This window comes from Pan troglodytes, chromosome 5 (assembly GCF_028858775.2).
Source record: "Pan troglodytes isolate AG18354 chromosome 5, NHGRI_mPanTro3-v2.0_pri, whole genome shotgun sequence".
NCBI lineage: Eukaryota > Metazoa > Chordata > Mammalia > Primates > Hominidae > Pan > Pan troglodytes.
Window position 1 is genome coordinate 182,400,315 of NC_072403.2, and position 17,935 is coordinate 182,418,249.

Sequence of the window (17,935 nt, forward strand, 5' to 3'; positions counted from 1 at the left end):
AGATTGTGGACTGCAGAGTCCAAACTCCTCAATATGACGACTGGGACCTGCACGATCAGGTGGCACCTGTTCCCCTGTCCCCGCCACCATGTATCCACAGCAGCCACTGGAATTCCTCTGAAGCATCCTGCTCCCTCACTGCCATTGATTGCCTCTGCCTTTCCTCTCTCTCCCTGGAATTCTCTCCCACCCAATTCCGGACTAGCAAACCTGCCTGAAACAACTTTCAGCTGAAGAGTAGTCCAGAGCAACAATGGTGACGGTCAGAACACCCGGCCGAGAAGTGCTCAGCGCTGACTGGGGCCGCGCCGTCCCGATACGGAGGCGAGGGTCGAACGCCAGGACATCCCCGCTCCCTCCCCAAACGTGGCGGGGAAGCGCGCGGCGGGTCCCCTGGGCAGGAGCCCCCCGCTGTCCCCGTTTCCGGCCCAGGCGAGGCTCCCGGCCTCAGGGCCGCCCGCCTGGGCCGCGCTCGCACAACTTCGGCCTGAGGCCCCGGGAGCCGCCAGTCCTCAGTGCCTCCCGCAGGACAAAGACCGGCATGCAGCGTCAAGACACCGTCCGGGCCGCAGGACAGTGTATGAACAAAGAGGTTCAAGGGCAGCACCCGCCCAATGCCAGCGGGCAGCTACCTCACTGCGCGACCCGAGGTCCGCCAGCACCAGAGCAGTTGCTGTGGCAACAGGCCGCGGCGTCCCACTCCGCCGGCGCCTGCGCGCCTCTCTCCCCGCCCCACCCACGACGCGGGCGCTCCTCACTCTCGCAACGGTCACGCAGACCCCGCCTCCGCGAACCCGGCCAAGTCCCGAGCGGAAGCGCCTTGAGCGGAAGCGGAAGTGAACGAGGCGGCTGTGGCGGTGGCTGAGGCGGCTGGGCCTAGGGTGCAGCGGGCGCATCTGCGGCTGGTGTTGGCGCATATCTAGGTAGGGCCGGGCCCGAGGGCACCCGCGGGCTGTCCGGGCCGCTCCTGGCCTGCGTGACCGTCCGTTACCCGCGTCCGACCCTCGCGCGCGTCAGCCCCTCGGCTTCTGCCCGGTCCCGATGCCTTCCTGGCCGTGCCTCTGTCCTTGTCACCGCGGCTGCAACATCATGGGATCCTCGCGTCCCCGCTGCCGAGCCCGTCGTCATCCCTGTCCCTGCGCAGAACCCTCCTGCCGAGCCCTGGTCCGCGTCATTGCGTGCTCCCCGACCTCGCGACCGTCGCCTTGCCTGCCCCATCTTGAGGTCACCTCTGACCCCTACTCCCTCCCTTAAGATGTGTGTTTGGCTCCTATATGTCATTTTTGGGTCAGAGCTGTTATCCTTCGTAGCTGCACGACTTTTCTGGTCGTCTCTAGAAGAGAGAGGCATCCTCTGATCTCTTCACTTTTCTCCCATCATCTGTGGGCTATCCCTGAATCAGGGCCCCAGCTCTTGGGGGAAAGACAGACAGAAAGACAGCGTTCCCTGCCAGCAAGGAGTTTGCAGACCCGTGGGATAACACTGAGCGTCAAGCAGATCCCACAATGTAGAAAGAAAAGGGTCCCTCGAGGGTGATTTGCCCAGGAGGGTCCAGGAAATTTCCATAAAGGTTGGATTTGAGCAGAGTTTTAAGTAGGAGTTGGGAGATGAACGAGGGTTGAGAGCCTATTCCTGGCAGTAAGAACATAAATGTTTAAGACATGAAGGTTTCAGAGTCTTGACATATTTGGGGAACTAGGAGTTGAGCATTTGTGAGACAAGAAATGTTGGTTAGGGATGGGGAATGGCAGGAAGGAAGCTAAAGAGAATGTGGGGCAAGGAAGTGATGTGATCAGATCTTAGCGTTAAAGAGATTCAGTCTGGCAGATATAGGGGTGGGGATGAGGGCGACGGCAGACAGACAAAAAGGCTTTTGTCGTCGTCCAGGGACTGGAAACCCCGAAATGGTAGTGGAGAGAACCTGGAGGTAAAGAAGTGAGAGGGTAGTCTTTCTGATGGCTTGAGCCCTTGAATAGAGAAGTGCCGAGAGGGAAAAGCCCAGAATGGGGACCATATCTGGAGCAGCAGGGTCCTAACCACCATTTCCTGAGTATGTGAGAGCATCTTATCCGCAGCTGTACTCCCAAGTTCCTCCGTGTCTAGTGTCATGCTTTTGTTTTTGACCTTTCTCTGGCCTCCCCTTCACATAGGCTCTTTGACCTGCCCATCTTTGGACTTTGCTGTTAGGAGCCACCCTCTGCCACCGCTACAGCCTTCACACTCTGTGTTCTGATACCTTCTTCATCCCATTTCTGCCATCTCCCAGCTCCATCATTAGTGAGTGTTTCCCCTGACTTTGCCATTCCTTTTGTTTTGGAACTCTAATTGAGCCTTCTTACCAGTTGTATTCTTGAAAAGCACCAACACCATAGCTGGGTCGGGGTCTTCACTGCTCATCTTCATACACACGCACACCCCCACACACACCCCATTTTGTGACTACCTTGACCTTCCAGTTTTTTTGTTTGGTTTCTAACCACCTAATCTTCCAGACATACTGAAATCTCTGATCAACTGTGGCCCACTGAGAAGACTACAGTAGGTGACATCTGGGGTAACGTAGTTTTTAGCATTCTGAGATTTTACCCCATCCTGGATGGGGTACCTGAATCTGGATACCATTTATGGGGCAGATTTACTGTAAAGCTAATGAAGTTCAGGTTTCTGGGTCTGTCACTTGCATGGGCCCTTACCTAGGCACTGGGACCTCAGAGATCTTGTGTTTATAATTTGTATTCTTTTTTGAAAAGAGGGTTCCCAAATGGTATGTTTCAAGTCTTTCACAGCTTAGATCCCTGCAAAACTGGCTATTTGTCATATCCAGCCTTGAGATTTGCATTTTTGTCCTTCAGACACCTTCCCTTCCCTACCTCCTACTTCTTCCTCTTCTGGTGTGTGCTTTTTATTTAGGCATGGAGAAACAAAATGTGAATGAATGGAACTGATCAAGTTCCTGCCATAACCTGACTTTATTTAGCTCTAGTGTCAGGAGGGAGATGTCAGAGCTTACTAACTCAGCATGTTGGACAGGATCTTTGTAACTTCTTTGTTGCAAGCTTAAATGCCTGTATTGTTAGATTTATTTCACTGCTGAGTTGCCACTCCCTTTAAGAAAAGGTTGATGTTAAGAAGGATAGTCCGCTTAATGGAAATCATAAAAGCAACTCTTAACTCCATGGAAACTAGGGTTATACACTGTGTAAATTCACACAGGAATTTATTGTGACTTTTGATTTATTACTTTGAAAATGCCACCAGTTATTTTTATAGAACTTTATAATGAGTATAAATAATTGTAATTTGTGTTCTGTTGGAAAATCTTCAGATTTAAAACATGTTTAAAGTTTAAATTATTTATGCAAAGATAGGTATTTCTAAGGAATTTTTTAGTAGTAGTTTTAAATTTCCCTAATATGAGAAGTAAATAATTATCTTATTTTTGCAAATAAGGACATCAGTGATGTACAAAGAGGTTAAAAGATTTGTCTTCAGCTGTACAGTAAATCAGGGCCTCCCTTAGCCAAAAAAGCCAGCTCCTGAGTACTGTTTTGCTTATAAACAAATATTAATAAAGAGGAATCTATTTTATCAGTTCTTATTATAGAACATTTAATATAAGATGGACCAAATTATATCTTTTGGTGTTTCCATATATTAATACCTATCTGTGCACATCCGTATATATCTACACACTAGGTTCTATAAAAGTGGGCAGTGTTAATACTGTTCCTATTAGGACTTTAGTCCAAAGAATTAATTTAATTGGGATTTGTGCAAATTATTATAAAGTCATTTACAGTAAAACCATGGCTAACTATGATAAGAGCATATTAACTTTCTGAATAGCAGAGGAGTTTTCTGGCTAGATTAGGTTTTTGCCCATTAAGCACCAAAATATCCCATTTAGGTTGGGAATCTTCCTAAAGTATATTATTTCTTGTGTTCTTAAATAGAATGTGCTGAATGTGATGTAAACTTTCCTCAATGCTCTCAAGTGACCATTTAAATATAATGTTATGTTGTGATGTGAATAGTAATGTTAGGCTTATTGAGGCATATACAGCTATTTCCTTTGGGGGTTTTTGCATCTTTCCAGTTTTTAAAGTTTTCTGTCCTATTGTTTCCTTGGGTCAGCTGTTAGCACTTCTAACTGCTGTCAGTTTTCCTGCCCAAAGTTTCTATATTTTTCTCTACTATGGGTTTAGGAGCTAATTGTTACAACTGATTAGAAAGGTAGTCCGTAGATGATAATAAGAGCCTAAATAAGTGTCTTGTGAGTAAGTTGTTTATGCTGCATCAGCCTCTAAGGGGTTTTGTAGAGCACAGTGTGGGTAGGAAAGGCCAAGGGCACCAGAGTTCTGGGTTGCTGGGAAAAGCCAGAGAGTCTCTTTTATTCCCGATCCTCCTCTCAGAGCCCACCAATAGGCTGGTGACTGGGAATAATGTAGGAAGGAGAGATCTTGGGTAAGGAAACATCCCACAGGGTGGCTCTGTGGTGAGGCCCTTGCCCCACTGGCAGCACACAGCAATGACCAGATCACTAATCTACAGCAGTGCTAAGTGAGGGTTGTGGCCTAGTGAAAGGCAGCTGGGATCTGGAGTCAGATGGATTCAAATCCTGGCCTCCTTGTTAATTACTGCTTGTGGCTTCAGGCAGGTGATTTCACCTGACACAAAGTTTGCTGCCTCCCCAAAGTGACTCCTGCCTTCTTCTTTGCTGCTAGAATGTGTCTTTGACTTAAGAGGCTGCACAAAACTGATAATGTGCTCTAATCTGGGCCAGTGGGACTAGAGGGGCTGCCATGGGACTTTTGGAGTAGACTGCACACACTTAGACAGTTGAGTACATTTTGATATATGTGTTACAGCCCCCAACCAAAGCTCTTTGCTTCTCAGAGGACTCCGAGTCTTTGTTTGCCTCCTTCCTCAGGGTTCATGGTCTTAGCTGGGGATCTTGTCTTATTCATTGCTGTATCCACAGCTCCTAACATAGGCCTTGGAGCACAGTAAATCCTGAATGAGTATTTATGAGTGAATGTGGGAATTTGGTTGAGTTTAGATCTCATGTTCTTAGTGTATTTCGGGGGGGATAGAAGAGGGTCTCTCTGCCCTTCTTTTTCTTCTGTGATAGGAAGTGGCCCTGCATCCCTCTAGCCTTGGGATTCTCCCAGAATAGGGAGGGAGAGTGGATGCTGAACAGCCATAGCACCTGGTTCACGATGGACCATCTGACTCCAGTCTTGTCTGCCTCCACCCATCCCCAGAACATAGGCAGAGCAGTGTTTCTGAAATGCACTTGCTTGAGTCCTTAGTGACATCTCGTTTCCCTTTGGGTGAAGCGTAGACATTTTAGCATGGTTTGCCAGGCCTTTCATTCATCTGGCCCCAACTCCTCCAGCAGTATCTCATCTCTTCATCTTCCCTTAAAATAGGTTCTAGACATACTGAAGGTGAGTTTTTTTTCCCCATTTCTACACTTGATGAACAAATTTATAAATACAATTGCAAGTTAGATTAAACTACTTAATAGAGCAGAAGTTTTGAGCACCTAATAATTTGAAAAAAGATACCTTGCAGACCTTTAAAAGATTTCCTCCGTGTTGCTCATGCCTTCCTCTGGCCACACCTGCCTGTCTTCAGGCCTTGCCTTGAGTACCCTCTCCTCAGGGTTTGTCTTAGAGCCCTAAACTAGGTTGGCTTTCCCTGCTGAAAATTCCCCAGCACTCTTACCTTCTCTGTCCTACACTCGTGTCCAAGAGACTGTTGTCTGCTGGAGGGCAGGGATCTCATCTGTCTTGTTCATAGCTTAGTGACTACTCCAATGTCTAACATAAAGGTGCTTGCTGAATGAGTAAGCCAAATTTATTTTCAAATAAAATTACCTGGTATTGTTGAAGAGAGCTGAATATTCATGAGTTACAAGTGGGTCTATTCTTGATGCAATGCTTTTGGAGAAAAACTACCAATGTGTGCCTATGCCGTGACTCAGCAGCTTCCTAACATACTAAGGAAATGATCAGAGGTCTAAGACTTATATACAAGGATGCGTTTCATATTCTTAGTTATGGCGTGCAATATCAGAAATAATCCAGGTGTTCTCCAGCAGAGTTAAAGAACTTACGTCCACGTTGTACATCTGTTATACATGACACTGTGGGAGAACAGTGACTTCATGAGTTGGGAATATATTTATAACAAATTAGACACAAACAGATTATAAAAGTATAATCTCAATTTTTAGAAGCAGTGAATAGTAGAAAAAGGCTGAAATATGTAAAATGTTTAAAAATTTTTTCTTGTGTTTTCTCTGAATTTTCTGCAAATGGTTCGTTTTTTGATCAGATTTTTTACAAATTAATATATTTCCCAATATTAAAAAGTAATCTAGCTTATAAAAATTATAAATACAATAAAACCTCCCTAAAATTTATGTCTTTGTTTTAAAATTTGTGATAATTTAAGAATTTTGACATATTGGGCTGATTTTACTAAACTTTAGGCAATTGATAAACATGTTTGATGAACAAATTTATAATATAATTATAAATAAAATTGTACCACAATTTCACTGTTACTAAGTGGCAGTTAGAATCTGGACTGTTGCATTTTATTCTGGAACTTTTCGTTTTATCAACAAAACTCTACCCATTATTCTCCCACTTCCCCTGTGACATCAGCTGGCACCAGTGGTTGTGGCCCGACTGTTCTGAGGTATCCTCCAGGGCACCCTGAGTCTAGACATCTATTCCTAGAAATTCTAAAGTGCATAATAGCTATAGGCTTTCTTTGAGGTGCCGATGTTAAAATTCTAACATTTGTTCAAACAGTAGGAAGATTTTACTCAAGACTATTGCAGTGAAGGAGAGAGATCTGGCTCAGCTCTGAATACAGTGAAGACAGCTGGGGATTTACAACCAAGGAGCAGAGTGAAGGGGTGAGGGGATGGGAAATTTCTAAGGGAAGACATCAGGGATAGGGAAATTCTTGCTGAAAGCAGGCCAAGGTAGCCAGATATCAAAGATGGGTTCTCTTTAAACTGACTTAGCAGGATTCTTGCTACAAGCCCCAGATTGAGGCCTGGTAGAGAGGAGGGCTCAAGGCCCTAGCAAAAGTGTGGTCAAGATGAGAGTCTTTATCGGTGATTGGGAATTCTTGCAAAGCTCAGCAGTTTAATGACCCCTGTATGGAGATCATCTGAAGCATCAAGACCAACTTAACTGGCACCCACCCTTATTTATTCACCTGGTTGTTTGTGCATTCATAAATAATAAACCTTCAGCAGATACTATCCTGTGTGCTGGCAAGGGATAAATATTAATCTCTTGGGATTTTCGGTCCCTGTTCTCACCCAACTGGTGTTTAAGAGGTCCCTATGAGTTTCACTTTTTAGGCGGGGGAGGAGAGGACAGAAGAAACAATAGACCTCAGATACTCCACAACAAGCCATGGGGGAACATCACTGGGAGAGCCTGGGCCCAGGCCCAGCCAGAAGTTACCATTGAAAGAAAAATTACTTTGTACTTGGAAATAAAACAAGAAAAAGGAAGACTTTGTGTTTTGTATTGTCATACTGGGCTGTTGTTTCAGACTCACCCAAGATTATTTAATTTTCTAACAGACTTACCTCTGTTTGACTTTGCTGCTTACTCTCCATTAGAGTACAAACATTGTGATGTTATATGCTAGTTTGTAGATTCGAGATGCAAATTATTTCTGTGCAAAGATTATGGTTTTATTGTCTCCAGCTTACCTTGCTTATTCCAATGTGCCTTTGCTAATGGACTGTGTGAGCTTGAGCTCCTCTAGTGCTCTGATCCAGCTTCCCTGTCTCTTACGTGCCATTGCTTATTACTACTTGCCTGAGTTATGTCTTTTAGCTTTAGACAGTTATGCTTTGACATGGCTTAGATGCTGGGGGTGTGTTAAGGTGGTTACGGCAGCCAAGTATTGGTTGTCCCGCAGCGGCTGCTGTCCGTGTGGGGAGTTGCCCTTGGGCTGTCCGTAAGTCCCTCATCCCTGTGTCCAGAGTGACGCCAGACGAGTCTTCCTCACTGTGTGTGTGTCCATCAACATCAGGCAGCTTTGTTTATGCTGAGCGCATTGCTCTTAACCTCAAGGTTTGTAAGTTGAAAGATTATAGTAAAGGAGCTTCTGAACTTCTCTTTGCTCTTTCCATTTCCCTATTTACTGGTAACTCAATACCCTGGGACTGGTCTGACTGTCAGGAGAATGAGCCAGCCATAGGAACAAGGCAGCCTCCAGCTGTACCTTATGCCTGCTGCAGCTCCTTACTGGGATTTCCTGCTGGTGCTTTGTTTCCCAAACCCTTTGTAAGCTGCTTGAGGGCAGTGATTCTACTTTGCACTGCTTCTTTGGTCATAATTGAAGTCTGTAACTTACTGATTCCTGATTTCTCTTTATATACTGTCCTTGGATTAATTCATTTATTTATTCAAATACTGGGCCTGTCCCATGCAGATGTTGTGCTAGGTGCTGGAATAAGACAGGATGGTGAGCCCCACCTCAAAGGGAGTGATCCCCAAAGGGTCCCAGGCCATATTTGGGGCAATTAGACTCCTCCCTAATGAGAAATAACTTCTGTTTTCTTTCTAAACAACTATTACCTAGATAATGAACATTTCTTATATAATTTGCAGGTAGAATGACTTTTATATACACATATTATTTTCCCCAGTCATCCCATAATAACCACCTTTAGAGAATGAAAAGCCTGCATATATGCTCTTAGCAATGAAAGGCTTAAAAAAGAAAAAATTTAAAGCGATATCCATGGAATTTTCTATATCTTTTTATACATTTTATTCCCTACCTCACTAATTGCATTGATGAATAGATGTGAGTATTTAGCACTTTGAAGATACTGAAATACTGGAAGGCATGCTCTAATATCACAAGTTCCCAAAACCTTTGCTATCCCAATTTTTCTTGGTAAGTCGTATAGAAGAGCACATTGTAATGTCACACTCTAACTCATGATTCAAACTGTGAGAAATTGGTCCTGTGTGTCTTGAGCAGTCCAACCAGCAACTCTGGGAACTGCCTGGCCTGAGAGCCCCACTGGCTGCTGACCACAGTGGGCGTGCGGTGAACCCTAGGGCTTGGCTTGCAGTCCTCTGCTTCGACTGTATTCAAATGCTGTTCCTTGTTTTTTCCTTTCTGCTGTCCAGGGGCTCTCCTGGGCCCGCAGCAGCCAGCACAGAGCTTGGTGAGAGAAGTGGGGCCTTCCCTCACAGCGTAGAAATCAAGTCACACTCCAGATTTGTGAGGCTTATCTTTGGCCAGCTCATCATCAGCAAACCATGCAAGGCCTGTTTAAATTAAAGCCAGGCATAGAGCAGTCATCTAGAGCTGGTGAAATCTAAGCCTTCTTTTAAAAGCCATTTTGACCAACCTTTCTTGTATTCTTGTATTTTCTTTCCAACACCTGTCCCCTGCCTACTCTGTTGGAATAACAAATGAAAAAGAATACCCTTTTTCAGAAATAAGAGTGTAACCTTCCTGGACATAGGTTCCATGCCATAGAACCACCTTACGGTTGACGTAATCACACTATGAAGCCCAGTTTCCACTTCAAAAACTCAAATACCTTGGCTGTGTTTCCAAGATAAACTCTTTACAAGTCACAATAGTGTCGTGATTTGGTGTAGATGTGTGAATGTATCCCATTATATTTAATAACTTTATGAGCAAGCCTTCTCTAAATGTCATCATAAAATGTGTGCTATTTATGTTCACCCAATTTTTGCATATTTTCATTATGCAATTAATGAAAGTCCCATTAATGTGGCTATTAAAAGCATACCCTCAAATTCTACTGTTAGGGGCTACAGCCCATTAAAAATCAGTAAATTCTGTTTGGGCACAGTGGCTCATGTCTAATCCCAGCACTTTGGGAGGCTGAGGCGAGAGGATTGCTTGAGTTCGAGAGTTTGAGACCAGCCTGGACAACACAAACATAGTGAGATCTTGTCTCCACTGAAAAAAAAAAAAAAGGCCAGGTGTGGTGGCAGCTAAGACAAGAGGATCGCTTGAACCTGGTAGGTTGAGGCTGCAGTGAACTGTGATCACCCCTCTGCACTCCAGACGAGGCAACAGAGTGAGACCCGGTCTCAAAAAAAAAAAAAAAAAAAAAAAATCAGTATATTCTTAAAAGATAGTCCTGTGAGGATGCCTTTTCTCAACCTAACAATTTATAGTTTCTTCATTTGTAAAATAAAGCTGATAATACTTACGTGTCAGGGTCGTCCTAAAGATTAGAATGTAGATGTTAAATGCCTACCACTGTCTGGCAGCTGGGAAATACCCTAAACATGAGAGATACCCATGTGCTTAGTCACCTCATGACTGCTGCCTTCAGCCTGTCTAGAAGAGGCGTCATTTGTTTTGTGCTGCTGTTTGCATATTAAGAATTTTTTGTTGTGTTTTATCAAAGGACATAAAGCCTGCATGACTCTTAAAGAGAACTATGGTGGAAAAAGCATAGATCATAAAGAATGTCAGCACGGAGTTTTTCTGACCATTCACGCACATCATTGCCTACTTGAAGAACGCCTTTTATAACGTCATATACAATATTGTGCTCATACCTTTTCCAGATTCCAAATTCTAACTGTAAACTACTTTGTATCTGTCTTTAAATTTTCAAATGGGCAGTTTCTCTGCAAAGTCAGTCAATCACTATCTCAGACACTACAACATTCGGCATAGTGAATTTTATGTGGCCTTCTTAACACCTTCATTCAGGTGTATGTGACACATGTTTACGGTATACAGTTTGGTAAGTTTTAACATACGCATACACTTGTAAAACCATGACCACTAAGTGGTTAATGTATCTGTCACCCCCAAAAGTTTCTCCTTGGTAATCCTTCCCACCACTGTCTGTCCCCATCCCAGACAACCACTGATCTGTTTTCTGTCACTACGGATTAGCATAACTCTTCATGTACTAGAATTTTATATAAGTTGAATCATAGTGTGTACTTTTTTTGTCTGACTTCTTTTACTCAGAAAAATTATATTGAGAATCATCCATGTGGTGTTTCAATTTATGTTTTAGATTTTTAACAATAACTTCTGTTTGAGTTCCTAGATGAGAAATACTACTACTTTGAAAACTTAACCTCTTTTTGAATTTTATCAAGAAATACCTTGAATGATAATCTTAGTGAAAACATTAAAAGACTGCTACACTCTCTTGTCCTTGTGAAAGTCCAGCTCAAGTAATTAACTTATACTTAGGTAAAGTTCCTCATATGTTTGAATTGAGAACTCTTAAGGCTCCTAACCAGCATATCATGTTACCTTGGAGACAAGAGTGTTTTTGGAAACAGAGTGTGAATATTAACTACTGTGTTTGCTTTGAAAGGTGCCATATATCTAATGATAATGCCATAATTACTGATTAATTTATCTTTCTTTCCAGATCCTTTCCCGGAGTTCAGTTATGGGTGTGAGAGGTTTGCAAGGATTTGTGGGAAGTACCTGCCCACATATATGTACAGTAGTAAATTTCAAAGAACTGGCAGAGCACCACCGAAGCAAGTATCCTGGATGTACCCCTACCATTGTGGTTGATGCCATGTGTTGTCTCAGATATTGGTATACTCCAGAATCTTGGATCTGCGGTGGCCAGTGGCGAGAATACTTTTCTGCTTTGCGAGATTTTGTTAAAACTTTTACAGCAGCTGGAATCAAGTTGATATTCTTCTTTGATGGCATGGTGGAGCAGGATAAGAGAGATGAATGGGTGAAACGAAGGCTCAAGAACAACAGGGAGATATCCAGGATTTTTCATTACATCAAGTCACACAAGGAGCAGCCAGGCAGAAATATGTTCTTCATCCCCTCAGGGCTAGCTGTGTTTACACGATTTGCTCTAAAGACACTGGGCCAGGAAACTTTGTGTTCCTTGCAGGAAGCAGATTATGAGGTAGCTTCCTATGGCCTCCAGCATAACTGTCTTGGGATTCTGGGGGAAGACACTGATTACCTAATCTATGACACTTGTCCCTACTTTTCAATTAGCGAGCTCTGCCTAGAGAGCCTGGACACCGTCATGCTCTGCAGAGAGAAGCTCTGTGAGAGTCTGGGCCTCTGTGTGGCCGACCTTCCTCTTCTGGCCTGCCTCCTTGGCAACGACATAATCCCAGAGGGCATGTTTGAAAGCTTTAGGTACAAATGCTTATCATCCTACACCTCTGTAAAAGAGAACTTTGACAAAAAAGGTAACATCATATTAGCTGTGTCAGACCACATATCGAAAGTTCTTCACTTGTATCAAGGTGAGAAAAAATTAGAAGAGATATTACCTCTGGGACCAAACAAAGCTCTTTTTTATAAAGGAATGGCATCATATCTTTTACCAGGACAAAAATCTCCATGGTTTTTCCAAAAACCCAAAGGCGTAATAACTTTGGACAAGCAAGTAATATCCATGAGTTCAGACGCTGAATCCAGGGAAGAAGTTCCCATGTGTTCAGATGCTGAATCCAGGCAAGAAGTTCCCATGTGTACAGGCCCTGAATCCAGGCAAGAAGTTCCCATGTGTACAGGCCCTGAATCAAGGCGAGAAGTTCCCATGTATACAGATTCTGAACCCAGGCAAGAAGTTCCCATGTGTTCAGACCCTGAATCCAGGCAAGAAGTTCCCATGTGTACAGGCCCTGAATCCAGGCAAGAAGTTCCCATGTGTTCAGACCCTGAACCCAGGCAAGAAGTTCCCATGTGTACAGGCCCTGAAGCCAGGCAAGAAGTTCCCATGTATACAGACTCTGAACCCAGGCAAGAAGTTCCCATGTATACAGGCCCTGAATCCAGGCAAGAAGTTTTAATATGGACAGACCCTGAATCTAGGCAAGAAATTATGTGTACAGGCCATGAATCCAAACAGGAAGTTCCCATATGTACAGATCCTATATCCAAGCAAGAAGACTCCATGTGTACACACCCTGAAATCAATCAAAAATTACCTGTAGCAACAGATTTTGAATTTAAGCTAGAAGCTCTCATGTGTACAAACCCTGAAATTAAACAAGAAGACCCCACAAATGTGGGGCCTGAAGTAAAGCAACAAGTAACCATGGTTTCAGACACTGAAATCTTAAAGGTATGTGTATCTGCCCAGCCAATATGCCATGATTGAAAATATATCCGCTGATGGATTTGTTAGTGAAGCTCCATTACTGCCTCAGTGTTTGGCCACTGAGAGGATGCACAACAGGAGTCTCTAAGTCTCGTTAGGAAGTGTGACGTTATATGTGTGGAAACTCACATCCAATGTTGGATACTGTCACATGAATATTATAGAAAAGTGCTATAAGAATACAAGAGAGAAAGAACATTGTGGGTTAAAGTACAGGGAGAAGGCCGGGCGCGGTGGCTCATGCCTGTAATCCCAGCACTTTGGGAGGCCCAAAGCAGGTGGGTCACCTGAGGTCAGGAGTTCAAGACCAGCCTGACCCACATGGTGAAACCCTGTCTCTACTAAAAATGCAGAAATCAGCTGGGCATGGTGGCGCACACATGTGATCCCAGCTACTCGGGAGGCTGAGACAGGAGACTTACTTGAACCTGGGAGGCGGAGGTTGCAGTGAGCTGAGATTCTCCAGCCTGGGCAACAAGAGCAAAACTGTCTCAAAAAATAAAAATAAATAAAGTACAGGGAGAAGTTCCCCAAAGAGGTAGAACTGGAGCCAGACCTTAATGGGGCAGCCAAAATATGCATTGAATAAGCAAAGACTTGGGAGTTGTGGAAGTACTAAAGGTGTAGCGTTTTGAATCTGCATCACGCGGGGGCGCAGGGAGAAAGTCCAGGCTAGAGCGTGGGGTTTGGAGAAAAAAATGGGAAAAGGTGGACAATCATAGCCAAATTGGGAAGGTTATTAAATGCCACATGAGGAATTTGGACTTAATTCTGAAAGTATTATAGCGCCTTTGAAGATTTTTGATGGGAGGCCACTACGTGTGAGGTTCTGTACTAGGTGCATTAGGTAACTTTTCTCATTAGATCTTCTCAACAGCCCTGTGAGATAGACTTATCCTTGTTTTACAGCAGAGGTCTGTGTCCACATGAATGTCTCAAAGCTACCTCAGCAAGTTCTAAACCAAACTTAACTATCTTAACCACACACCTTTCCTCGTTCCCAGCACTGTGAACGCCACCATCTTTCATCTAGTTACAACTACATAGATCTGTAAGGAAGCTCCTGCTCCTAGTCTGATGCAAAACTCAGGCCCGGACAGCAGCTGAGCAGCTGTGTGGTGAGACCTGGAGGGCAGCCATGTGAACCTGCCAGCCAACCAGCATTCGATTTTTTTTAAGCAGGTATATCGATATGATCAGATTTTTGGTTTTTGAAACATTACAGTGCAGTGAGTGGATTTAAAGTGGCCATTGTAGTAACTCAGGTAAAATACAAAAGAGCTAGAATTAGGAAAATGGCAGTGGAAATAGGAAGAAACAAATTCAAGAAATGTTTCAGAAGTGAAACTAATAAATAAGTCTTGCTGTGGAGGTGAAGTTCCTCCTTGAGTACCGGGGATGGTAGATGCTGTTAATCTAAAGAAGAAGGAGGAAAGGTTTTACAGGGAGAAGAAGATTAAGTGGGTTATATTTTAATTGAGTAGATGGCACCTCTAACACATGTTCTCGTAGTGAAATATGGACCTAAAGTTCTATTACTGGCAAGAGACAGACATCTGGGAGTTATCCTATTTTATGTGTAAAGTAAAAGATGATGTGGGATGGAGACTTAAGGAACAGTCCACTGAGATATCAGGAGTGAGCAGAGGAGGAAGGAGAATAAGGAGGGGATAATCCCCACAAAAGTCCAAGGGGGCAAGTTTCAAGAATGAGAAAAGAAACGGTCAGGAGTATCACATGCTACAGAGGTAAAGAGGTAGAATAGGACTAGACATAGGGACTTGGGTCAGTAATTAGGAGGTCCTGATGGCATCAGAGAGTTACTGCAGCACAGGGTTGGGAGTGGAGGCAAAGCCGACAGGGAGTTTGGCGTGGAAGAGACTTTGTTGGGGAAGGCAGGGTCAAGGAGAGTCCTCACAGGAAGGGAGTGCCTGGGCAAAGTGGTGGGTCGAGAGTTGTTCACATGGATTGAACTTAATTGTATCTTTGAGAACAATTTTGAAGTTTCTTACATTGCCCTTACATTTTCTCTATAAAATTTTTTTGCAATGTCATCTTCAAACCCTAACAGGCAACTAAAATTCAAACATGTATTTTAACCATACATAGTCACTCTGGAAAAATGCTCAGGTAGAAAGGCTGTGGGCACAACAGTTACATTGGATACACGCATAACCACAGCCTTATATCTGTGTCTTCTCTATGTCAGCATTTTGGAAGATCAGTTGAGTTATTGTTTGTTTCTTTGAGTCAGGGTCTCACTGTCACCCAGGTTGCAGTGCAGTGGCACTATATCCTCTGCCTCCCAGGTTCAAGCAATTCTCCCGCCTCAGCCTCCTGAGTAGCTGGGACTACAGGTGCACTCCACCACGCCCAGCTAATTTTTGTATTTTTTAGTAAAGATGGGGTTTCGCCATGTTGCCCAGGCTGGCCTTGAACTCCTGACCTCAAGTGATCCACCTTGACCTCCCAAAGTGCTGGGATTACAGGCATGAGCCACCGTTCCTGGCCAGATAGTCTTATAATCTTATAGAACATGTATTGGCAGTGAGCTGCAAGCCACACCTCAGGACAAGTGCTTTTCTTATATTGACTCATTTAATCCTCACAGTAGTCCTGGGAGCCGGGCACGTTTTTATTAAACCCATTTTCTGTAGGAAGAAGGTAAGGAACAGAGAGATTAAGACTGAAGCCTATGAATAATGAATCAACATAACTAGGACTATTTAAATACATATAAATGAGACACTCTTAGGATTCAGAGTTTCTGGTATCCAGGTTATTCTAGCATCACATTTTAATGCCTTTAGTAGTAGACTGGATTTAAATTTTGAATAGTAATCTAGATGAACTTATTCTCACAGTAATAAGAATGTTCTTCACTGGAAGGTAAAACCTATATATTTAGGCTATGATAGCCCTTCTGATTTTAACTACTTATTTAATGAGAAAGTGGAATTAATTTAAATCATGTATCTCATCACCTACCATGAGCCAGCACTGTCTTGACATTACAGAGGAGAAGCACCTGTGCTTGGCACATGGTTTTTTCACTTAGTAAACAATTTCTCAACAAATGAGTGAATGAATATAGTACGGCTTCTAACGCTAAGCAGCTTACAGTTTAATAAGGGAGGCAGACCAGACAGCTGTGTTACAGGGAAAATAGGATATGAGCTCCATAAGGCAAGCTGGATGTTGGTCCTGTCTAAGGGAGGAGGAGAGGGTGACATCAGCGAACCTTAAAGGGAAAAGAGGATTGTAAAGTGGGAGGCTGGGAAAGACTGGAAGAGAAAGATTCTGGGTAGGGTAAGTTCTTATGGGGCACAAGTAAAGGTAGAAGAGGATTGAGTACTCTTGAGGAGCAATGAAGATGTTCTCTTGAGACTGAATTATGGCTATTTCTATGAGGGTGAAATGGTGTGCAAGACTAGAAAAAGGAGATTGAGGCTTTATAGAGGGGCCTCAAATGTTATGGTGAAGGATTTGTGGTAGCCATTCAAATGTTTTGAATAGGGTAGCAAAGTTTTCAAAGACAGTATGGCAATGGTGTGAAGGATGGGTTGGAAAGGGGAGAAACTGGGCTAGGGGATTAAGACCCTTTCATAGCAATACTGGTGAGACGTAGTGAGCACCCGGTTACTGGGAGGTTATCAAGGAGACAGAACAGTGAGATACTGCAGAAGATGAGACTGGTAGACGTTTGGAGAGAGGAGGAGGAGGGGGAATAGAAAGTTTGAAATTGGTAGTCCAAAGGAAAGAGAACATGGCAACTTGATGTCATGAATTTCAGGGTCAGTTACATTTCTGAGGGCCTTAAAAAACTGGCATATGATGAAAGGCATTGACTTTTTCTATTTGAAGGTTACTATCTTGTTTTTAAGGAGAAATTCAGTTGTATTTAAATTTCAAACAGGTTGCTAGAACACATCACGTCCAAGCAGAAAGCTACCTGGTGTACAACATCATGAGCAGTGGAGAGATTGAATGCAGCAACACCCTAGAAGATGAGCTTGACCAGGCCTTACCCAGCCAGGCCTTCATTTACCGTCCCATTCGACAGCGGGTCTACTCACTCTTACTGGAGGACTGTCAAGGTGAGAATTGGTTGGTCCCTCTTAGTAAAGGTTCTATTTGGAGTTGAGTTCTGAGAAACTGGCCAGATGAAATAGAGTGCATTCTTTCAAGACATGGAGACAATTAAATGGGTTTTATATCCCTGTCAAATCTATAATTGAGAATAGCACTGACATCTGTGAAAAATTAAGCGTGAGTGCCATTGGACATCTATATCTAATGAGCAGTAAGTTGATGAGTGTGCATTAAAAGAAGAATGCATGATTTCTATAAAATGTCATACTTTTATGCCTTAAAAGGATTTTTGCTTTTTTAAAAAATGTGAAAATTATTTCCTCCTGTAGGGGAGAGTAGAGTATGCCTATTATTAGAAGAAAACAATGTCTACTTAGTCTTCCCTCAAAATGTGATTTTTATAAAATAATTTTACAAAATCTAGTGATCATGTTTTTAAATACAAACAATTTTCCTTTGGTGTTTTTGTAATTTGTGTTTTTTCTCATCTATATTTCCATTATGTGCTTAGCAACAAGAGTAGAGAGTGGACCATCAAGGACCCAAATAGTGAAAATGAGGAATTTTAACCCCAAGGAGAAAGTTAGTGAAGGTTCCATAACTCACCGTTTGGAATAGTTTTCGGGGGAATGAGGAGTGTGGAAGAACACTTCATATCAGAAACCAGAGATGTTGAAT

At 43.3% G+C, this 17,935-nt stretch overlaps 1 protein-coding gene across 7 annotated transcripts in view; it reads left to right on the plus strand.

Moving 5' to 3' along the window:
• The first annotated feature begins 420 nt into the window (after positions 1-420).
• The window catches only part of FAM120B (family with sequence similarity 120 member B), a 97,785-nt gene continuing 80,270 nt past the window's right edge, over positions 421-17,935 (plus strand). For 3 of the 7 annotated variants that reach the window (XM_063812695.1, XM_054686985.2, XM_016956687.4), the window contains exons 1-3: positions 426-923; positions 11,447-13,129; positions 17,082-17,262. In XM_063812695.1, the coding sequence (XP_063668765.1) occupies positions 11,468-13,129; positions 17,082-17,262 (1,843 nt within the window). In that variant the 5' untranslated portion in view covers positions 426-923; positions 11,447-11,467. Of the gene's footprint in view, positions 924-11,446; positions 13,130-17,081; positions 17,263-17,935 lie in introns of all 7 variants that reach the window. The other 4 variants (XM_054686984.2, XM_063812697.1, XM_063812696.1 and 1 more) reach the window with 2 other exon arrangements.